We start from the raw sequence: 25,834 nt of genomic DNA on the forward strand, positions 1-25,834 counted from the left end.
TCAAGAAGCAATAAGATGATGAGAGAATAATGAACATGAGAATGTTGGTTGCAGTCATGGATTGATGATACATATCTTCATTAAAAGAGATAGATCATATTTAGAGGGAAACTTTTCAGCTTCAAAGGTAGGTTACATTATAGAGGGAGACGTCTAATTCTTTGCAAGCTTATTTGAATCAACTATCTTATTGTTGTGATCTGGTGAGAGGAAGTCTCTGTCGAGAGAGAATCTCAGCCATTCTTATTCATGTTGGTAATGACTTCTTCTCTGTTATGGAAATTCGAGGTGCAATCCTTTGTTAATACATTCTTTTGTGGGAGGAATTTGAGGTGAAAGCCCTCGTTTCACCCTTTGTGAGTAGGTATGGTGGACTAATCTCTATGAGTAGGCATGGTGGAAATATGCATTCTTCTCTAGGAGAAGTTTGAGGTGAAAGCCCTTGTCCCACCCTCTGTGAGTAGACATGGTTGAAGCCATGTGTGTGACTCAATGACTTTAATTTTATGTGAATGCATTCTTCTCTGGGAGAAGTTTGAGGTGAAAGCCCTCATTCTACCCTCTACAAGTAGGTATGGCGGACCACCCTATACGAGTAGGCATGGTGGAAGTTATGTGTGCGACTCCATGACTTTAATTTTATATAGTAACTAAGGTGAATTATGTTATGCTGAGATAACATGTTTCATCAAAATATATGTGATGAGAATTTGACATCTTTGGTTGCAGCTATGTGTACCTTCCCTCTATCTTGCTAAGGAGTGTTGAAAATTGTAGCTGCGATAGAGATCTTTACCTCTGATTTTGCTATATGATGAAATAGAAATAATACGTTTGTATTGTGTCAATAGCTAGAGAAGATATTAATGATAATATTTGAGATAATATTATATGAATAGACATGTGTCATGCGAAGAGTCATGTGTTTGGAAACATGAAGAGACCTTTGGGTGTAACATTAAATCTCTCTCATTTTAATTTATATATGTGATTGCTTAGTGTAACTTGAAATGGCATGAAGTGGAGAATGTTGTACTTGAATACTTATCATCAATATAAAGGATATTTTTCTACTGTGGTTGGGTTTTTCCCGTCAAGGTTGAAGGGTTTTCCTAGGATAAATATCTAGTGTCTTTTGTGCCTTTTTAAAAAATTGTTCTTTATTAATATTGGGCAAAACATTAACACTAACATAGCATCCATCACATGATGCAAAATCCGAGAACAATGACTAGCATTTTCTTAAGTTGATGAGATTTATTTTTTAAAGCATATCAAAACTTGTGAAATTATGGAGGTTCTCTTGAAATGGTTAGGACAGAAATCAAATGTCTTCTTGAGTACCTACTAATGTTTAGAGTTGTTGCAAAAGTGTGAACAAGCGAAGGTTGTCGAAAGATGAGTTATGAACAGGTAGGTAAACAAACTCATGGGATTTCACAAAATGTATGATTTTTATGTCTATGGTATTAAGGCACACCATACACTCAAAGGTTAAATATTTCTTTGAAAATGCACCAAAGGTAGATTTGGGGTTTGAGAGGGTCTAACAATTACCAATAATAATTTACATGATGTAGTCTATGCTATTTGCAATAATAAGTGAATATAAAGCATTCAATAGTACCATATCCTAAGCAATATTTTTATGTATTTTAATATTTGAAAACAAGAGGAGAAGGGTTATTGCATTATTCACAACTTCTGGTTTAACCTGCGTATAATATGAAACCAATATAGGAAAATCTAGTGCAGATTTAACACACTAGGTACAATATATTAACCCTGTTGTCGATAAAATTATAAAATAATTGACAGGTAGATTAGCATGTTGTCAGTGAAGTTATAAAATATAGCTGATGAAGTTGAGTCACCCTTTTGGAATGGTCTATGTACAACTTTGGATCATGGTTGTAATCATCATTGTAAGCACTATGTAATCTCTTTGGCATATATGCGAATAATAAAAGGAGTACTGCTGTGTTACATGTTCTTGTCTATTGTCTGTATGCATTAAACTATTTACCCTATACGGTAAACATTTGATGCCATTGCCCAATGGACCTGGAACGAAGGCAGAGGAATGAAGACTAATACCGAATCAGCACGAGCGTGGAGTGAACTCTTCGTCCATGATACACTTCCAAAAGGAACAACTTCGCTTGAGGAAAACCCTTTTTCACCAAGTAACGTGGCTATTGGAAATAAGACAACTGTCCGAAACAACGTAGGTGTTTGAAACAATGCGGGTGTGTAGAACAGCGCAGGTGTTCAGAATAGTGCGGGTGTGCAAAACAACGTGGGTACACAACAAGTACCTCCAACTCGAATAGTAATGGCTGGACCAAAAGAAAAATTGCCAAAGTTTGATGGTGATGGAACAGCCGATCCAATTAGACACTGTAAAGCATGCGAAACAATTTGGACGACGAATGGCATAACTGACACAGATGAATGGGTTCGACAATCACCAGCAGCCCTAAGGGGTGGAGCAATTGATTGGTTTGCCGACGCGGATCTTCAAAAATTAACTACATGGGCAAGAGTTAAAAAGGAGTTTATCACTGAGTTTCAATTGCTGCGAGACGACAATGAGATAGTAGCAGAAATCTACACCACAAAGCAGGGGAAAAATGAAACAGTCCATGTATATGCTAGGAAACTAAAAGAATTAATAAATAAAATGGAAAGTAAGTCGGTAGATGGGTTGAAAAAGAGGTGGTTCATTGAAGGACTATGCCCAGAGTTAAGGAAGAAAATGAAGATTGTGCTACCATCATTGTACACTGAAGTATACAATCGGGTGATGGACTTAGAGAGTGAACAGAAAACGAAAAAGAAGAAAAGTTAGCTCATCTGACTTAGACGACGCGTCTTTGGAAGAAGATAGCAGTGGTGATGAAAAGGACAGTAAGAAGGTCCGAGCCCTCCAGAAGGATATGATCAGAATGATGAAGGAATTTAAGAATATACAGAAAGAGACGAAGGGAAACGAGATATGGTGCATAGAATGTAAGACAGAAGGTCACAGGAAGGGATCCTATCCAAAAAACCAGTTCTGTGATATTTATCAAATTATGGGACATTCTACAAAAGAATGCCCCTTCAATATGAAAACAAGAGGGCATCAATAAGTGCTCTTGACACAAGAGGCTTCCGCGTCAAGAGGGAGCGGAAACACCAGCAATGATGGTGCCACTTTAGGTGAGTACAAAATTAATAGAAGAGGGCAAAACAACAATACCAACAATAATAATGGGGGTCGCAGCCGAATTCAGTACGATGCGAACGGCCACCCAATGTTTCAATGCCGAACATGCAATTTGTGGGGCCACTTTGCATGGAACTGTATATCAACAAACGCATCAAAGTTGTTATGCTGATGGTGCGGTCCTGTAGATCATGAAGATGCCAAGTGCCCGAAATCAGGAGTGAATTTGATCAGCATTGGCGTGGATGAAGAAGAAGTCTTAGCAATCACTCGTAAACAAGCAAAACTATACCTTGACCCAATGAAAGAAAAGAAGAGATTGGAAGAAGCGCGGGCGGAAATTGAGAAAGCAACGCAGGCAAAGAAATCACAATTGAAGGACACTATCGGTACCTCAATGAGGAACTGCGCATAACAGAACATTATAAGGAAAATATTACAAATTGAAGTACTAGTCAAAATAAACGATCTACTGCTCACAATGCCTCAACTTTGATTGACACTCACAAACATCGCTCCAACTACTAAATTATCAGAACACGGAAGGGAGAAGGAAAGTGGAGGAAGTGCAACGTACCTGATGCTGCTACCCTCACATCTAGACGACATTTGGCGGTTGTAGAGATGGGTATATTGGGAACGGTCCTTTCAGACACAATTGTGGATGGAGGATTAAGGGTAAACGTCCTACCAAAAGATATTTGGAAGAAGTTGGGACAGCCGACGTTGTGGCCACCTACATTCCAATTACTAACAGCAGACCAACACAGCATTAAACCTCTCGGCGTCCTGATGGCACAACCGATGACTATTGGAACATCGCCGTTCCTACTCTATTTTGTCGTCAGCCTGCTGAAGAGGAGAGGATATGATGTCATTTTGTCCCGGGATGGCTTGTACAAGCAAGGGTTAAGCATGACTGGAAGAAGAATACACTATCAATGAAAAATAGGGGACGACGATTCATTATTGATCTACACACACAAATGGTGGGTGAAGAAGCCATATCATCTGATTCCAAAGAAGAGGATGAAGGAAAGCAGCGATTGGAACCCAATGAGGAAGGAGTCTTATGGTTGGAAGGTGGATCGATGGACGATGATTTGGATTCAGTGAACGGCCTTTTCCATTGGCAAATGGAGGATTACGAGCTCTTTTCTAACTGTAATATGTTAAGGGTCGACAAAGGTGAGAAAGAAGAGGGAAATAAATGTCCAAAGGAATATAGAGAAGCAGAAGAAGGAAAGACGGTTACGACAAAAGATGAAGGGAAGAACATATAATATGGTACACAATAAATAGACTGCGCAAAAAGAAAATGTTACGTCGAACCATGGATATAGTAGAAAGGTGTTGGCAGCAAGGAAAACACATCATATGGATTGCACAAGAAACAAAGAGGAAGGGCTTAATAAAAACTTTAGCGGTATGGAGTGAAGGTTGTAAAATCAAGAATACAATTATTGACGGCAACGAGTGGCATCCGACGGAATTCATGGTACCGAGTTTCGGGAACAAACTAGGTGACATGGAAAGCCTGAGGGAAAGGTTGCATAATTTGAACAAGCTCGAGGAAAAATGGTTATTGGCACAATGGGCCACAGAGGTGACGTAGAATAGGTGCAAAGCATGGCATGATAAACACCTAAAATTGAACCAGTTCCAACCAGGACAGCTGGTGTTGAAGTATGACGGACGAAACGATATCAAACCGGAAAAGTTTAAAGTGAAATGGGTCGGGCCATGCTAGATCTAGGAAGTAGGTGATAACAGAGCAATAAAGCTATGGACGTTGGACGAGCAGGAAATTCCAGAAACAGTGAACGGTTCCAAGTTAAAAATATATCATGGGCGAACTGTTCTGTCATCGATGAATATCGAGGAGCAGTAATGTTCTAAAAATAAAATTGGTAAAAAAAAAGTTATTAAAGATCACCGTACTGTCACTTCAGCAAGCTAATGATCACCGTACGATAGAATAGTACGATGAAATTGTACGGTAATTAATACCTTCCTCATTGTACCCCGTATGGTAGCAAGTCAAGGACGACACCGTACGGCTTCTTCAGTACCTCCATAAACCGTACGACGATTTAACAGGACCAGAAGGAGGAAACCGTACACCAATTTAAGGCAAGGACATTACACCGTATAGATTCCCAGTGTTATCCTGTGTGTGCAGTACGGATTTAGGAAAGGGATACGCAGGCACCATACAGAAGGGCGTAAGGGCAATATACCAATCACCGTACAGACGAAAGAAGTTAAAATACACCACCGTACGAGTATAACATTTGCTAAATGGCAGGACATCATTTTAAAACACCACCATACGGCCTTGAAGGGGAAATGCGTCCAAAAGCAGGTTGTCACACTCTACGGTCAGTGCAGGAGGAAGTGAGGGAGGCCGTATGGCTCTACAACAATTAAAAACGTCCATACACAACACAGTAAAAAGCTACAACATAGGTGAATGATGCAGAGGATGTAGCCGTACAACAGAAAGAAATAGAGGAAGGAGCAAAAACAAAAAAAAAACGATGACAAATAAAAAATGTTTAGAATGAATAACGCATGATGCCCAAGGTAAGGGAAAGACATAAACAGGTAGTAAAACATAAGCAGTTGATGAGACTTGGAGTTGTTGCAGGCATAGAGTGTTTGTGTACCAGAGGTAGAGAGAGCACCAGAGCAAGCCTTTCGAGAGGGGTGATATGTTTTGAGGCACTCAAAGTAGGTGTTGGATGTGAGGCTGTCTTGGTGGATGCATAGAGAGCTCGAGAGGAGATGATCATCCAGTTGAAGGTAGTATCGCGACACTTGGCTTAGTGTACCCAGGAGTTGGAAGCAGAGAAAGCGGCATGGGTGGCTATCAAGGTTAGCTAAGGAAACTGTATTGTGTTAGCAAAGGCTGTAGATGCAACGTATTTTGGAGACCAGTTTGATGCAGGCACGGAACGAATGTGAAAGTGGTGTGACGGAAACATATCTTGTTATAGCTAGTTAGTTAATGTATCCCGTTTTGTTAATTTGTCTTGGATATTTGGTAACTGTCATCCAGAGAGGACTTTTCTTTTTGTAGGGGATGATGTTGTTGGTAAAATTATAAAATAGCCAATAGGTAGATTAGCGTGTTGTTGGTGAAGTTATAAAATATAGCCGACGGGGTTGAGTCACCCCTTTGGAATGGTATATGTACACCGTCCGGAATGGAATTTGGATCATAGTTGTTGTAATCATCATTGGAAGCACTATGTAATCTCTTCGGCATATATGCGAATAATAAAAGGAGTACTACTGTGTTACATGTTCTTGTCTATTGTTTGTATGCATTAAACTATTTACCCCATACGGTAAACAAACCCAAATCCTCAGTATGCCATGTAAAGAATCTTTACTTTATTGCTGTAGGGTTACCGTTCAGGTAGTCTCCGAAAGAGGCAAATGTGAATGTTACTTGCCAATTTTTAGGAATTTCAAGCTGCATGGCAGTGTGATGAAAATTGAAATGCATCAGTAGTTTGGAGCAAATGACTGACAACTTCTTCATTCTATCCTATTTTGTATCCTAAAGGAAGGTACATGAACAGTGAGTACTAGGAGAGACTCTATTAGTGAGTTCACCCTTAAGGCCTCTTGCATCTGTAATGGGTATGTTTGAGTGCAAGTTGGAACAAGGGTATGCCCACGGTTGTACCAGACATACACAAAGTTGTTGAGTGCCAAGAAGTAACAAAAAGACATTTTTTCATCTTTTTTTTGCATCTGGAAACTCCAAAATTCCCATGAGGCCAAGAAATTTGACAGCATTTCTAGAGGTGTGTGAAAAGACACTAGCAGTGTGCAATAGTGCTAAAAAAACCTAGGACATTGTTCCTAGTATTGAACATTGGATCTCTCTGATTATAGGGCTGATCTTGCCTGAAATTAAGAATTTTTAGTATTTTTGTTGTACTGATATTTATGTTGCTTATAAATTAAATCTTATTTGTTTCATGTTGTACTCTTAGCTTGCCGAGTTATGTGTTGTGTTAAGGATCTTTTCAATATTGCATCACTGGTACATAATTTATTAAATCAAAACTAAAAATACGTAATGGTGTGTTTTATGTGTATTTTATTTTTTTAAGCAATATTAGCCAAATAATTGTCTCGTCAATATTGTTTTAGCCTGTATTATATCTAAGGTTTTAAGTTTCAATTTTTTTGTCTTCTTGCAGGAATGAGTATTGAAAAGGTTGTCCAACTAAATAAGGAGACCCGTAATCACGTGGGCAAAAAGTTACTAGAATTGACGCTTAAAGAACTCTTTGTTTTTCGCTTCATGCAGGTTATTTCAACTCCTTGTTTACTCATGCAGTACAGATTACAATAATGTGAAATGTATGTAGGTTATGCCATTGATTCTTGTAAAAAGAGTCTATTAGATTTCTAACCATTTTACCAATGACTGCATATTCTGAAAATGGAAGTCTTAGAATTTGATCACATATGCTCTGTCGAAGGATTATTAACAAGGTAGTCTTGGTTATGTAAGTATGTGCTGGGATTCCGTGAAATTGGAATATTTATCTAAATTTTTCTTGTAAGATGTCAATTTTCCTCAGTTGCAGGCAGACACTCCTCCTCCCAAGGACACATCCACACAAGAGGTGCATGCAGATGTCTGCAGGCATAGGAGACATTCTGTCAACTTCTTCAACCATCTCCATTAAAAATTCCTTGAATTGGATGTGCCTTGTCAAAAAATAATAAAATAAATGCCTAGAAAATCTTTTAAAGTGGTGTATGCTGCTAATATTTTAGCCTGTAAGGAATTTGCAATATTGCATGCATACGATGAACAATGTATGGCAGTCTGACAATTGCCAAAAACACTACCGTCGTCGACCAGTAATGACTGTGATTTCAAATGTTGTAAGGCAAACAAGAGACATCAACTCTAACCTTGAATGCTATGGAGGGTTTTTGTAGTTTGATAAACAAACTTGTTCAAATAACTCTTGCAGGCCTGAATAGTCAAATAGAGCAGTACTATTTTCATTGCCTCATTTACTAGCTCCATGACCATTCAATATGATATATCTGTCCTCACATGGCTGAGTGACTTGCTGTCAGATGGGTGGCATAAAGAAGAACCATTGCCAATCAGCACGAAAAACTCAGGATGAATCCTTTATTCAAACTGGGTGATAGAAATGACTTCGAAGCAGCCAGCTTGCTATAAGCTTATTTTGCCATCACCTGACTCAAGCATTTCACAAACTCCTCCTTAGATGGGACAGTTCCACAATAAGGTTTATCCCAAAGGGGCATCAATCTATGTAAGGTTCTTGTAGCATTCAACATTCATGTGTCCCACCTAGAAGTCTCCGACTTCATGGAGAATGAGTCACCAGACTCACCACCTTAGCTCCATGTCACCTTAGGAAAATATTGCTAGCATTTGCCTTGTTTCTTAAAATCCCGAATCCCCTTCAATTTAGCATAATTGACTTCCTTTAACATGTGTTGATTAATGGAATGTGTCATGTCCCCATTTTAAGATATAATTAATAATAAGTAGATTATACAATATTATTAATTAAATAATAATATATTAAAACTACTTCAAAATATATTTGAAGTAAGATTTAAAATAATTAAATAAAAATAAGATTACAATGAATGAATAAGTAAATAAAAGTAACTATAAGAGAGAATATTGTAGAAATAATATTACCTTTTTAAATAGGGTTTAATACTAAATGATAGTAAACATAAAATAAATAGGTAAATAAATAATGTAATATAGAATAATATAAATTAACTAAATCTAATGAAAAGTCAAGAGATATCTAATTAAGAGATGCGACTCTTTCAAATTAAGATATTAAAGGGAGGAGTGTTCATTTGAAAGAGGGAGGAAGAGGAGGAAAAGATAGGAGTAAAAGAAGAATTAATGGACGATGAAGAGAATGAGAAGAAAATAAGTTAGGTACTTTTTCAAAATGTTAGAATGATAAAAGGTTGTGACTCTTCGAAAGGGTTGTAATTATGAATGGCTGTCCCTCTTCAAAAAGATTCTAATTTAAAGTGTTGTGACTCATCAAAAGGGTTGTAATATTGATGTGTTGTAACTTTTTGAAAGAATTGTGTTTTTGAAGGGTTGTGACTTTTCAGATGCACATAGATGACAAACGAAAGATGGGAGGATTGGAAAATAGTTATACCCAAAAGAGTTGGGCAGCTGAACCCCCAAATTAGAGAAAGTAAAAGAACTAAACTAATATGTATTTTGAATGAATGCTTATAACTAAAAGAAGCCAAAGGTATGTTCATTTCATATTTTTATACCAGAAATAAATATGGATCACTTGGTAGATAAAATCATCAATCAACAATTGATAATCATGCTTGAGTTGAGAACTTTATAGTTGTCTTAGATACAAAGTAAGAACTTGTAGAGGGCATTCATTAGAATGTTAAGTTTCTACTAAGAGAACTCAGAGATTATAGGGCATTCTTGATTGAATGTCAGGATTACAAATTGGAACCTAGAGAGAGATTTGTAAAGAATCTATTAGAGACAATACACACACACACACACACAAATATATAGATAGTAGTGGTTAATCATATGCATATGTTAGAGACAAGAGGCTTTGTTAGAGGTGGGATCTCTCCCAAGTATGTGTTTTTAATGAGTTTACTCATTAATAGAGATCCTAGAGGCCTTAGAAAGCCCTCTTAACATGATGGTTGCCTAATTGAGAGTTATTCTCATTAGAGGGTTAGGTAAATTTGAGTAGAGCATCCTTCTAAGCATTAGGTAGATTTAGTATGGGAATTAGTACTTAGATGACTTAAGAATTATTTATCATGTTAATTGCTAATAATTGTTTCATACTCATATGTTTATGCTATCTTTTCCATATACAACCGATTATTATAAGTTTAAGCATCAAATACTCAAGCTAGGAGAAGGGACATTGCATCGCGTGATATTCTTATCAGTTGCAGCTAGGAAAAGGTCCCATGACTCCTCATTTAAAGGTTGTGTTGGCTTACCTCACTAGTGGCAACAAAAAATGAGACTTTATTTTGTTTGTTAGTGCCAAAACTCATTTATTTTCCACCACCTGTCCACATGGCCTCTTTTCTGAATGAGCATTTTCTATGACAAAAGTCTAGATTGTAGACCTCCAAAAAAATCAATTGCTATTGTTAGCTATTTGGATTTAAGATGTATCGACAATATGATAAGTAGGAGATATTTTCCACAAGAAGTCAAATTGTGATATTGTTATGAAGATTCAACTCTGTATTTTTTGAGTCAAACTCATTGACCCATGTTTCATGAGTAGTGGTTTACAAAAACCCATCTCTCATGAGAATAAATGGAATAGTTGGTTGTTATTGCATCCAGGTGATGTTGATAGAGCTAAAGCAACGAGACTTCTCGAGAGGTCACCCATATTTGTTCTACTCCAACTCAAGTGCACTTAACCACAAAGTTTCCTCCAAGGTTATGCTCACTTTGCTGGCAACAACATTTGCAAAACCTTCAACAGTTTTTGTGACTTATGAACCATTCATTAGAAAGCCTCTTAAGCTCATCAGTTGATAAGCAGGGGATATTGTCCATAGCAAGTCAAATTGTGATATTGCTATTAGGATAGAATTGTGTAGTTTATGAGTCAAGCTCATTGACCCATGTTTCATGAGTATTTCACAAAAACCAATCTCTTGTGGGAGTGAATAGAACACTTAGCATTATTGTATCTAGGTGACACTCATAGAGGTGAAATAGTGAGACTTCTTGATAGGTTACTCATCTTAGTATTACTCCAACTCAAGTGAGCTTAACCACAAAGTTTCCTCCCAGGTTAATCCCACTTTTCTTGCAACCCTATTTGCAAAACCTTCAACAAGTGTTGTGGCTTATGAACCATTCATTAGAAAGCCCCTTAAGCTCATCAATTGATTAGTAGGAGATATTTCTCACCAATCAAATCGTGATATTGATATCAGGATTCATCTTTGTAGTTTTTGAGTTTAATTCATTGACCCATGTTTCATGAGTAGCGGCTTAGAAGAACCCATAGCGGCTCAGAAGAACCCATATCTCATGAGAATGATTAGAACACTTAGCGCTCATTGCATCTAGGTGATGCTTATAGAGGTGAAGCAACAAGACTTCTTAGGAGATCACCCATCGTAGTACCGCTCCAGTTGAAGCACACTTAACCACAATTTTTCCTCTAAGGTTAAGCCCACTTGGCTTGTAATAACTTCAGCAAGTGTTGTGCCTAATAAATCATTCATTAGACAATTCTAAAGCTCATCAATTGATAAGCAGGAGATATTTTCCACAACAAGTCAAATTGTGATATTTCTATCACAATTCAAGTTAGTAGTTTTTGAGTCAATCTCATTGACCCATGTTTCATGAGAAGTCGTTCACAATAACCCAAAGAAAATGAATGGAACAATTAGCAATCTTTGCATCTAGGTGATGCTCATAGAGGCCACGAGGTCACCCATCCTAGAATTACTCCGACTTAAGCGTGCTTAACCATGAAGTTTCCTCCAAGGTTAAGTCCACTTTACTTTCAACCTTATTTGAAAAACCTCCAAGTGATGTGCCTTATGAACCATTCGTTACAGATCCCCTTAAGGTCATAGGAGATATTTTCCATGGCAAGTCAATTTGTGATATTGCTAATAGGATTTAACTTTGTAGCTTTTGAATCAAATTATTTGACCCATGTTTCATGTGTTGTGGTTCATATTCGGTGAGTGTGCATGGAATCAACAATATGAGGGCTATGAAAGTAGCGATGTGTTATAGACTAAGCTTGTGAGACCAATGTGTGTATGTCATCGTCAAAAAGAAGAAATCATATATATTTGTAATGAAAGTGCCATGAATGACATCATTGGTAATATTAGAGTGCAAAGTCCTATGATTGCATAATGGATTGGAATGGGAGATCAATGACTATGTTCTTATTCAGATGATTAGGTATAACAATATGTTTTGATTCCTTGGATGAATTGATATTGAAGTTTTAGAATAGTGTTATATGTGTAATGAAAGATTACTGAAGTATTGATCTACAAGTCTACTTGCAAAAATTTAAAGAAATAACAGTATGCAACATCCAGGTTGCAAAAGTTCACTCCCAGGATTCTAATGATTGTAATACTAGATACAAATATTTGTTGTTTGTACTCTAAGTATCAGTGTGATATCTCTTTTGTTGTAAAGTTTGTTAGTGTTCAGATTGTAAAGCTGGTGCTTGTTGATTGATTGAATGGGTTCTCAAATCCGATAGATTTGGTGCTCTTAAGATAAGGTTGTGGTGATTCCTTTAGGGTTAGTGTGATGAGCAATTATCATTGATGCAAACTGATAATACATTTGGTATATATTTAAATGCAACAACATAAGTATATTATGTTTGCAACATCTAGATACATAGTTATGGATCTGAATGCTTTATACACTGTGGCATGTGAAGCCAAAAATTATTCATATCCAACAACAACAAACAATTACAGAGACTACAATCACATGTGGAGGCAGCAATAATGAATTATGTGGGAAACCCCTCTTACAGCAGCAAGTCAATCTATAACAATACGCATGGAGACAAAGATATAAACAAAGAATGAAGTGATAAAATATAAACGTTTATTTTCTCTAATAAATTGGAATGAAACTACTAGATACTACAATGGTTAAGTATACACAGAACGGCATTTTTGTATAGCAAGTTGTAAGATATCATCTAGAAAGTTATATCCGTCTGCAAGAAAATTCGAAAGGCACTATAGCATGAGTCAACGGCAGGAAGGGTAAAGTTTAAAGAATATTTACGGCAGTCATCATCGATAAGATAGAAAATTGGAAACGAAGCTGTAGAGTTTATGACAGCGGTTATTAAAAAATGATACAAATGGAAGTCACGATAAGAACACATACATAGCAGAGAACCACGTAAGAAGATGAAAGTGGGAGCAGAATCACACAAGGAATGATATGAGTTGAATAAAATACATGGCAAAAATGAACCTGCAAAATCATTGACAGACAAACTCAAAAGTTTATGAAGTATCATAACCTACAGAAGTTCTCTCACATGTGACAGAAACGGTGATATCCAGATATATAGGGACAAAAAGATTTTGTCAAACATGGTATATTGACATCGTATGTTAGATATGCTGGGTTGATGCGAATAATATAATATTTTCAGGGAAGCAAGATACGCCATTGAGAGTTCTTGAATGACAATAATGATACACGGTAGCAGGAGAAATAAAGAGGAACAGAGGTAGTGATACAAGACAAAGATGCTACCATATCTTCATTAGTATAAAGAGAGAGGAGCCTGATTCCGATACAATACAAATATACGTAGTTACTTGTCAAGGATGAGAAATATGATTCCATTCAAAGGAAATCCAAATGCTAACACATGACTACGATGGGATACCTGATTGTCAAAACAATGATTAAATTGTTCAAATCGCACATTACTATGGCACATAATATTTTCGGAGAAGTTAAGAAAAGATTTTTTTTGCATAGCTGACGGCAATTTGATGAAAGTCTGATTTAAGGATAATAATAGAAGGAAAAGATAATCCAAGTTATTGTAGTAGAAGAAATAAAAAACACTAATAATGTTTTGACAATAAACAAAAGGATGTGATTAAGGATATGCTATTGTGAAAGGAAATAATATTTCATTTCTGAAAAGTCACATTGATTTATTTTATCATATAAGAGAAGAGTCATTCATTTGAAAAATAAAAGTCTAATAGTTTCAGTAAATGAGAAATAAGAGAGCAAGAGAGCAAGATAAGAATATATATATATATATAGAAAAGGAAGAGCAGCAAAGATAAAAGTGGAAATTCAGATTTGAGTTCAGAAGTGAAGTAGGTGCTTTGCTTCAAGGTCGATGCATTTAGACAATGGGAGTTGTAGCTTGCAGCAAGTTGGTGCTTGTAAAACTCGAGGTTGGAGCCTCTAGTAGGTTAGAGCCTACTTAGTTTTGTAAAAGATTGAAGTTATCTAAAAACAATTATTTTTCTGTGGTTTTTCTCGCATTGGGTTTCCACGTAAATCTTTGTGTTATTGTGTTAATGTGCATAATTGTTCATCAGTATATAAAGTTAATTGTCTGGATGAAAGTTTAAATTTGCAAAAATTTAAATATATTTTTTAACCCACCCCCCTCCCCCCCCTCAATATATTCGTGTGCTCTTCAATTGGGATCAGAGCCGGTTCCTTCTTTAAAACCTAACCACTTGAAGGTAGATCTAAAAGAGTACAATGTGCAAAATCTTCCAAAATAAAATGACAATGTTTGATGGGACGAACTCCACTTATTGGAGCATAAAAATGGAAACCTATCTAACTGCTATTGGATTCAATGTTTGGCAATTAGTGCTAGATGGTTACACACTGCCGCAAGACCCACCAACAGATACAATAGGAAAGATAAAATGTGAAAATAATACCCAAGCAAAACATGCAATTCTATGCAATGTTGCTGAATCAGAATTTGCAAAAGTTATGCATTATAAATATGCCAAGGACATTTGGGACAAGTTAAAAAATGTTTATGGAGGAGTGGATAACATGAAAAAGGCAAAAATACAAACCCATTGAAGTGTATTTGAAAGCCTCAAAATGAAGGAGGATGAAAATCTTGCCGCCTCTCTCAATCGTATAGATGATTTTGTGAACTCGATGAAAACCCTTGGTGAATATGTGAAGGAACAACTAGTAGTAGAGAAGATTTGAGATCATTACTTATGAAATTAAATTCTAAAGTATTTGCAATCGAGGAGAGGACAGATTTAGACTCTTTGACAAAAAATGAATAACATGGAATCCTGACCACCTATGAAATGAGAATCGGAGTCAATGAATCAAAGAAGAAAATAGCATTTAAAGCATCAAAGAAGAGTAAAAACAAAAATAAGATATCAAGTGAAAGCTCAAATAGTGAAACTGATGTAGAAGACGTTTACTTCATGAGAAAGAAAAAAGGGGGGAATGGAAAATACAAATGTTTTAACTACGGAAAACTAGACCATTATGCTTCCAAATGTCTCCTTAACAATGGTGAGTAGAGAAGATGAAAAGGAAGCCTTCAAAAATAAGAAATGGAAAAATAATAACAAAATTAATAAAAAAACAGTTTCAAAAGAAGAGTAAAAAGAGTTTTTACTCCAAGAAGGACAACTCATTGGATGAAAGTAGTGAGGAATGGCCAAGTGACGAGGAAGATGAAATTCTATTTATGGCTGAAACTGACCTAAGCGACAATCATGAGGATGAAGAAGACGAGTCATGTGATGAGGATGACAAGGTTGATCTTGAAGAAGAACTCCATTATGCATATAAGGAAAATTAAAAAACTAAAGAAGAAAATAGCCAAATGTAAAGCTGAATCTGAAGAAAACTAGAAGCGCTTAATAAAGAAACGAAACAGGTTGCAGATAAGCTGAAATGAAAAAAAGACGTGTGTCAAATTGAAATTAGGAGTTGAGAAATTTAAAAAGGATTTTGAGGAAAGCACCATCAAGCTAAAGGACAGCATTAAGTTTGGGAAAAGTTTAAAAATTCTAACTAATATTATAGACAACCAAAAGCCCTCTTCTAGAAAAATAGGAGTTGGTTTTGATAGAAATTTAAATAATAATAATAAGTTTTTCAAAGGATTCATCAAAGAAGGTGACAACATAGCTGCAAATAAAACATCAAGAGAAGGTAAACTTGATGATGTGTGCAAAACTCACTATAAGTTCCAAGGCTATTGTTATTCCCACAATCATTTTGGACACAAAGCAATAGAATGTAGAACATCAAAACAACATATGAATGATTGGAAAAGTTCACATCGTAGACAATATTTCTTCAACACCTTTAATGGATATTGTTACTCTTGCAACAAGTTTGGTCATAAAGCATTAAATTGTAGAAGAAAAGAAAAGAGCTTCAGAATTCAAAATTCCTTTGCACCCTTGGTTGATCTTGATGTTCCTTGTTTGAACTGTAATAACTTTGGACATGCTGTTCACCAATGGAGAACAACTTTTCCCACAAATCCAACAAAGGAAGAAAATCATGCTAATAAGAAAGCTTGGAAAAGTGTAATAACTCTCCTCAAATCTGTCCTCAAAAAAAACTGATGAAAGCTCAAGGAATTTCATCAAACAATTCACATGCAAGGGACGTATGACTGATATAGTATTTCAGCTATCTTCAAATGACTTTTTCTTCAATTTGCATCAATGACAATCTTGTGCTAGAAGACTACAATGGACTACACAATGACCTAACATGAGTGTGCTACTAATTTTGACAATATTCAGTGCATATATATGATCTAAGCATGAGAAATGAATACCTACAGCCAACTGACATTTTTACAAAGAGTTGGTATGCAAACTAACTAGCTGATAAATAATGATATTAAATTGCTTAAATGACACCAGCAACTATTATCTTCTTAATTGCAATGAAAATTATAATGCTCATGAAATATGGCCAAGACTTTGGCATTTACATGGATTACAAAATGATAATGTTGGTATAATGCACACTTACAGCTGAAAGCTTATAACACCCTAAAAAGCAATTCTAACAAAAGAACCTGGTTGTAGATGGCTGTAATAATTTCCTTCAATGCTGCTTCTTCTACTTTGCTTTTTTCGAACTGCTTTTTCGGCCTGCTTTTTCGGTTCTGCTTTTTCGGACTGCTTTTTCGTATCCGCTTTTTCAGCCTGCTTTTTCGGTTCCTCTTTTTCGGACTGCTTTTTCGTATCTGCTTTTTCGGATTGCTACTATGTTGAATCTCAAGACCATATCTTTCAATGGCGTCAAGATTTCTAGCTTGAAGGGATTTCGTCCTTCAAACTATAGAGACATAATCTCCAGAAAATTCTCCAATTTCTTTGATATTTCCAAGCATGAATAAATGAGAGCTATCCTCTTTCTTTTAATCCCTCCCTCACTTGCTCCATGCTTCCGTCTTGCCAGTGTGGGATAATACATGACTTTTAATATTACTTTTTTTTTCTTTTTACAAAGTCCATGTATGTACTCAAAAGGGGGACTCTTGATTTTTATAAAGTGACTTTATGAAACATTATAATATTTAATTTAAAGTCACTTTACCGTTGTAACTTCAAACATTAAAATAATATACCAAATAAACTCGAAATCCCACATATAATAGCTCATCAGAAAGAGCCCAACAAAATGCATCTCATCCTGTCACTGAAAATTGAAGGCACTGCATCCCCCTATTGGCTTACTAAAAATAGTAAGTCTTTGTGAAAACCCAACAAACGAACTCCGTTTGGCCTATAATTAAATTTGACTAGGCCAAATAACCTCAGGATCCCTTTTGAAGTCCTGGTTAGCCCTCAGGACCATACAAGAATGGGCTAACGACAACATACCTCCAAACTAGCTAAGTGGGGGACATTACAGTCTGCCCTTCTTGAAATTGCTTGTCCCCAAGCAATCTCAACTCAGGTTGCTGAATAATCTCCTCTGCCTCCCATGTCGCATCCTCAACTGGTAGGTTCCTCCACTTTACTAGGTACTCACTGATAGTCCGCCTGCGAAGCACCCTCTCCCTGGAGTCAAGTATAGCCTCGAGAATCAAGATAAGCTTTCCCTCATCATCGAGAGGTGGCAATACTACTGAAGGCACCACATTATGCCCCAATGCCTTCTTAAGGCATGACACATGGAACACGTTATGCACTTTACTGTCTACAGGCAACTCCAACTCATAAGCTACCTCACCCACTCTCCTGATTACTTTGAATGGTCCATAGTAGTGTGGTTTCAATTTCTCTGCTCCACTCCTCTTGAGAGAGGACTGTCTATACGATTGTAACATGAGGTACACCATGTCTCCTACCTCGAAAGATCTCTCAACCCTGTGCTGATCAGCATATTGCTTCTGCTGATTTTGTGCCCTTTGCAAATTTTCCTTCAAGGATCGCATAATGTCCTGACACTCCTGCAATATATCCTTGGCCTTAGGCACCCTACTGTCCCCAAATAACTAATCCAGAAAATTAGGAGCATCATACCCGTACAGTGCCATGAAAGGGGACATTTGAATAGACATATGGAAAGAGGTGTTATAGCAGTACTCCCCTAGATGCAACCACTTCACCCAAGCCTTTTGCTCTCTTGCAATGTAGTTTCGAAGGTACCCCTCAACCCATTTATTCACTATCTCTGTTTGCCCATCAGTTTGGGGGTGGTAACTGGTACTTGGAGTTAGCTCTGTTCCACACAACCTGAACAACTCCTGCCAAAAGTGGCTCATAAACCTACTTTCCCTATCGTTGACTATGTTTCGTAGCATCCCATGTAATCTAAATACCTCTCGAAAGAATAGCTCTGCTGTCTGTACTGCTGAATATGTGGACGAAATCGCAAAGAAGTGTGCAAATTTCGTCAATCTGTCTACCACAACAAAAATACAATCCCAACCCTGTACCTTGGGGAGGCCTGTAATGAAATCCATGGAAATACTATCCCACTTCTTCTCTGGTATGGGTAGGGGCTGTAGTAAACCACTTGGAAAGGAATGTTCTTGTTTGTTCTGCTGACATACTGGGCACTCCCTAACAAACTGAAGCACCTCTATTTTGAGTCTTTTCCAAGTGAAGCGCTCTTTCACCTGTTGTTATGTCTTAAAGAATCCGGGATGTCCTGCCAATGGTGAATCATGAAATGCCCTCAAAATCTTTTGCTTCATAATAGACTCGGGTACTAAATAAATCCTTTCCTTGTAGATGATCAAATCATTTATAACAGTATATCGACTATCCTGAATAGTTCCTTCAATAACACTAGATGCCCAACTATCCTTGGTATACTCTGTCAAGATCAACTCTCTCCAATCGTCCATGACTATCCCAACAGCAAGCAAATGAGGCCTTCAGGATAAAGCATCTGCAACGATATTTTTCTTCCCTTTGACATAGACTATGTCAAAATCATAAGCCTGTAACTTACTCACCATTTTCTGTTGCCTGTCATTGAGATCCTTCTGTTGAAGGAAATGTTTCAAGCTGTTATGATCTGATTTTACTATAAATCGGCTCCCTGCTAAGTATTGCCTAAACTTAGCTAGCGCGTGCATGATTGCTAGCATTTCTTTGTCATAGATGCTATAAGTTCTCTCAACACCTCGTAATTTCCTGCTCTCATATGCGATGGGATGTTTGTCCTGCATGAGGACAGCTCCTACGCCCTCTCCTGAGGCATCGCACTACAGCTCAAAAGGCCTGGTGAAATCTGGAATGGCTAAAACAGGGCATGTACTCATCAGCTCCTTGAACCTGTCAAAACAATCCTGAGCCTTCTCTGACCACTTGAAACTGTTTCTCCGTGTCAAATCTGTAAGTGGTGCTGCTATCTGTGAAAATCCCTTCACAAATCTGTGGTAGAACCCGCAAAGCCCAAGAAATCCCTTGAGTTGTGAAATGTTCCTCGGTGATGGCCAATCCAGAATGGCCCTGATCTTGTCTGGGTCAACCTGAACACTTCCTGCACTAATAATATGCCCTAGATAGAGCAACTCTGTCATCCCGAACTTGCATTTACTCATCTTGGCATATAATGACTCCCTCTCTAGAATGTTGAGCATTGCATCAATATGCTTCAAATGTTCCTCCCAAGTACGGCTGTATATCAGTATATCATAAAAAAAAATCAACACAAACTTCCTCAACTGATCTCTGAATACTCTATTCATACAGGATTGGAAAGTGGCGGGGGCATTAGTCAACCCAAAGGGCATGACTAAGAACTCAAAATGTCCATAGTGGCATCTAAAAGTTGTCTTCTCCACATCCACCTCTCTAACTTGTATTTGGTGGTAGCCGGATCTCAAATCAATCTTAGAGAAGTAGCAGGCTTCGTGCAATTCATTAATAAGCTCATCGATGCACGGAATAGGGTATCGGTTCTTGATTGTCTTCTTGTTTAGTTCCCTATAATCAATGCACATCCTCATTGTACCATCCTTCTTCACCAATACTACTGAAGAAGCGAAAGGACTCTTGCTTGGTCGTATGTGCCCCATGTCAATCAACTCCTTGATTGCCTTTTCTATTTCATCTTTATATCTCTTTGGATGGCGGTAGGGTGTGATGATGACTGGCTTTGCCCCTTCCTCTAACTCAATAACATGCTCGATTCCCCTATCCAGGGGTCTCCCTGGAGGTATCTCACCAAACACCTTAGTATGTTTGGTTATTATTTTTTGTATATCAGGTGGATACTCCTGTTTATGTTGCTCTGTCACCTTAGGCATTACTCTGAATTCTGCTGTCTACTGCACCTGGTCGTGTCTAAAGAAACTCTGCATCCGCTTGAGTGACACCACTCGTAGTCTCCCATCTGACAAACCTCTGAGTACTATCTTCTTACCATTTGCCTCAAACCTCATTTCCATTTTCTGGAGGTTAAATGTAAACTCTTCTAGAGATTTCATCCAATTCATCCCAAGCACCATATCCTGATCACCAATGTTGACAACAAAGAAATCTCCCACCATGTCATAACCTCCCAAATGAAGCTCTAAGTTGGAGATTTTCTTGGTACAGTCGATTTTGAAGCCGTCGGCAACCACCACCTTAAATCCCCTATGCTCTTCTGTATGTAGCCCTCTGTGTGTCACAAACTTTTCATCAATGAAGTTATGTGTTGCCCCTGTATCAATGAGTGCCACAAATCTTTGTCCATCCAAAGTTCTCCTAACTCTGAAAGTGACGACCTCCTGTATACTGGACAACTGAGCTATCGTGCTATCACTGTGTGCTTCCTCATGTGAAGAATTATCATCTCCATTTGATTCTAATGACTGCTTTGAATCTCCATCCACTGACTCTTCGGCTGAAAAGTACTCCATCTGCTTGGCTTTTGCTTTCAATGGACACTTATGTGACAAATCCCAAGGCTCCTTGCAATGAAAACAAAGCTTCTTCTTCCTGAGATCATTAAGTGTCTCATTGTCCAACCTCTTACTTTCCTCCTTATGTGGCTGACCCTCTCTATGAAAAGGTTTACTGTCCTTATCTTTCCTCGAAGGGAAACTCTTTGCCTGGAATTTATTTTTAGAAGCTGAAGAGGAATCCATGTCACGAGCTTTCTTAATGGCTTCCTGCAAAGTGGGAGGGTTGAGAGCTTTAATCCACCCTCTCAATGGATCAGCCAACCCATCCATAAATAGAACCAGTATCCTCCGTTCAGATACATCTGTTACTAACACTGCAAGTTTCTGGAATTTTGAAATGTATGTTTCCAATGATCCCCATTGTTTAAGCTGAGCTAACTCCTTGAAATGGAGTTCTGGATCCTTCCTATCAAAACGCTCAATCAGTCTCTCCGTAAACTCCACATATTAGGTAATGTGTGCATGACCCATAGTGACCATACCATGATGCCACCACTCGTGTGCTAACCCATCCAGATGAATTGTTGCATACTTAATAGCTTCTTCCTCAGGCATAGGGTTCAATTGAAAGTATGTATCAAGCTTTTGAACCCAAGCTCTTGCTGTAGACTTCCCCGAGCCATCATAATATGGTAATTGAAGTTTCCCTACTTTCTTCCGTAGCTCATAGCTTTGGTTCCTGTCATGTCCACGTGGCATATGTTTCATCCGCACATCCATAAACTCCTTAAAGGTAATTGCAGCAGTAAAATTTGGACCTCCGGCTTCCCAATCTCTTCTCAACTGGTCCTGTATATCAGTGATCTGGGGCTCTGGTACGGGCTGCTCTGGGGCTTTAGGAGGAAATGTGGGAATCATGGGCCTTGAACTCACTGTCCTAGCTTGCTAGGGTGCATGACCGAAATTGTTCCCAACTTGTTCACCTCCATTATGTGTCCCATCTTGATTGTTCCCATTCTGATTGTTACCATTTTGATTATTACCATTCTGATTATTTCCTCCACCCATGTTAGCATTCAACCCCATTTGACAAGCCATCATCTGCATCATAAGCTCCATTCTCTGATTTTGTTCTTGTGCCCTCTGTTTTGCTAATCGCTGTCCCTGTGCCAAGGTCTCTAATAACTGTAAGAATCTTTCCTCTCCAGGATCCCGAGCATTCCTGTCTCCCATATTGCCGCCTTGATCAAAAAATATCTCCTCTGTGTCTGTATGACTGGATTCTATGTCCATCTGCACGGATGAACTAGATTGTTTGCTCTGCAGGTCTGAAATCCTATTTTGTCTTGCTCTGGTATTGCGGAAATTATAAGGCCCCTATCGCATGCTCAAATAAAAATGGTCTGATTTTAGTGTTTTGACATTTCGTCAAACACCTTCCCCTCTATTTGGCTGTTCCAAATTCCCTATAAGACCTCCACAGGATGGCGAGACTTATAGCTCTAATACCATTGTAATAACCCTCTTCAAATCTGCCCTAAAAAAAAAATTGATGAAAGCTCAAGGAATTTCATCAAACAATTCACATGCAAGGGACGTATGACTGATATAGTATTTCAGCTAGCTTCAAATGACTTTTTCTTCAATTTGCATCAATGAGAATCTTGTGCTAGAAGACTACAATGGACTACACAATGACCTAACATGAGTGTGCTACTAATTTTGACAATATTCAATGCATATATATGATCTAAGCATGAGAAATGAACACCTACAGCCAACTAACATTTTTACAAATAGTTGGTATGCAAATTAACTAGTTGATAAATAATGATATTAAATTGCTTAAATGACACCAGCAACTATTATCTTCTTAATTGCAATGAAAATTACAATGCTCATGAAATATGGCCAAGACTTTGGCATTTACATGGATTACAAAATGATAATGCTGGTATAATGCACACTTACAGCTGAAAGCTTATAACACCCTAAAAAGCAATACTAACAAAAGAACTTGGTTGTAGATGGCTGTAATAATTTTCTTCAATGCTGCCCCTTCTGCTTTGTTTTTTTCGAACTGCTTTTTCGATTCTTCTTTTTCGGACTACTTTTTCAGCCTAGTTTTTCGGTTCTACTTTTTCTAACTGCTTTTTCGTATTTGCTTTTTCGGATTGCTACTATGTTGAATCTCAAGACCATATCTTTCAATGGCATCAAGATTTCTAGCTCTAAGGGATTTCGTCCTTCAAACTATAGAGACATAATCTCTAGAAAATTTTCCAATTTCTTTGATATTTCCAAGCATGAATAAATGAGAGCTATCCTCTTTCTTTTAATCCCTTCCTCACTTGCTCCATGCTTCCGTCTTGCCAATGTGGGATAATACATGACTTTTAATATTACTTCTTTTTTTCTTTTTACAAAGTCCATGTATGTACTCAAAAGGGGGACTCTTGATTTTTATAAAGTGACTTATGAAACATTATAATATTTAATTTAAATAGTCACTTTACCGTTGTAGCTTCAAACATTAAAATAATATACCAAATAAACTCGAAATCTCACATATGATAGCTCATCAGAAAGAGCCCAACAAAACGCATCTCATCTTGTCACTGAAAATTGAAGGCACTGCATGCCCCTATTGGCTTACTAAAAATAGTAAGTCTTTATGAAAACCCAACAAACGAACTCCGTTTGGCCTGTAATTAAATTTGACTAGGCCAAATAACCTCAGGATCCCTTTTGAAGTCTTGGTTAGCCCTCGGGACCATACAAGAATGGGCTAACGACAACATACCTCCAAACTGGCTAAGTGGGGGACATTACAAAAAGGAAATAAAAGTCTCTATTTGTTCAAATAGCTTTACATGCTCAAAATAAGAAAGATGGTATGTTGACAGTGGATGTTCAAGACACATGACAGGGGACAAGAGCAAATTCATTTCATTTGAACCAATTAATGATTGATCTATAAAATTTGGTGATAGTTCAAAACGGAAAATAAAAGGAAGAGGAACTCTTAGTCTAGATCATGGAAGAACCAAAACTAAAGATGTACTATATGTATAAGGACTAAAAGAAAAATTACTAAGTCAGCTTTGTGATCAAGTGGATAATGTAATATTTCATCGTAAAGGTTATGACGTTAAGGAGGACGGAGAGCTGATAGAAAATGCTAATAGAATAACAGATAACCTATACATCTTACAAGACATGAAAAATGAGAATTGTTTCTTGGCTCAACAAGATGAAAATTGACTATGGTACAAAAGATTGGGGCATTTAAACTTTGACAACTTGGTCAAAATCAGTCGTGAAGGAGCTGTAAGAGACAATACCAAAATTATAAAAACTTACAAACACCATTTGCAAACAATGTCAACTAGGAAACCAAACAAGAAGCACATTCAAAACTAAGAATTACTCTACATCTAAGCCACTTGAACTTAAGCATTCACATTTATGTGGACCAACCAGGACAAAAACTCATCAAGGAGAAAGTTTATTCATGTTATTTATTGATGACTACTCTAGAATTACTTGGGTAGCCTTTCTAAAAGAAAAATCAAAAGCACTTGACAAGTTCAAAGCCTTCAAAGAACTAGTTGAAATGAAATGGATACAAAAATAAAATGTTTTATAATGGATATAGGAGGAGAATTCACATCACATAAATTTGATGTGTATTGTGAAAAGAATGGAATTAAAAGACAACTTTCAGCACCTAGAACTCCTCAACAAAATGGGGTGGTTGAAACAAAGAAGAGGACAGTTCAAGAAATGTCAAGGGCAATGCCTAATGAATCTAATATAGCTGATACCTTTTGGAAAGAAGTGTTGACATATTGTCATTGATGTCAAAGATTCAAATGAGATTGCCATTGATGTTACAGGTATAAGAAACCAAATCCATGTACAAAAGGATCTTTGATGTATAAACAAGTTTTGAAAAATTTGTGTTCATATATTCAATAATGGTCAGCTTGATTATTAATATTGCAAATAGTGACAAAGATTATGAGAAGCAACTACGTTTGTAGTTATAAAAATAATGGAAGACATAATGAATGAGTTTCAGATTTTCAGGGTAGAAAATCATCATTTATCAAATCCAGTGATTTGCATTTATAAATATGAAGAGTATTAAGGAAGTAACATCATTTACTGAACATGGTGTATCCTACAGCAGCGACAACATCTTCAAAGCCTCAACTAGTGCAATATCATACAGTTGGAAAACAACGATATGTGTGACAAGCCAGCGATGAAGGCAGAAATAGTTTAATTGATTTGTCTAATACGAACAAGCAAACATGATAGCCTGGTCACAAGCAATGGAGATGCAAATTTAAGGTAGCGACTTAAAAATCTACAACATATGAGCTAAGATGGGTGCGATTAATATAAAGGCCCGATGAGTCAATGAAATCTGACAAGATTTAAAACAGGGGCTTAGTCATTTAACCTCGTAAGCATCTATGTTATGTTCATTACTGTTTGATCAAAATAAAGTTTGTAAAGAAAGTGATACATTTTTTGAAGGCCCGACGAATAAAGAAGTCTCAACGTTGGAGTCTATGAAAAAATAAATAAATCAGATATGGCTTCAGCGATATTACAATACACAATTAATATTTACAAGAATATCTAAAAGGCTTGCTGGAATCAGAATCCACAT

At 37.2% G+C, this 25,834-nt stretch overlaps 1 protein-coding gene across 1 annotated transcript in view; it reads left to right on the forward strand.

Annotated features, from left to right (window-relative positions):
• ABC1 (ABC transporter 1) overlaps positions 1-25,834 on the forward strand; it is a 204,574-nt gene that overhangs the window by 129,736 nt on the left and 49,004 nt on the right. The window contains exon 6 of the mRNA XM_089824290.1: positions 7,432-7,541. Coding sequence (XP_089680416.1) covers positions 7,432-7,541 — 110 coding nt within the window. The remainder of the gene's footprint in view (positions 1-7,431; positions 7,542-25,834) is intronic.

Source organism: Cupressus sempervirens, chromosome 4, assembly GCF_028749045.1.
Source record: "Cupressus sempervirens isolate cs-2001-9-10 chromosome 4, ASM2874904v1, whole genome shotgun sequence".
Taxonomy (NCBI): domain Eukaryota; kingdom Viridiplantae; phylum Streptophyta; class Pinopsida; order Cupressales; family Cupressaceae; genus Cupressus; species Cupressus sempervirens.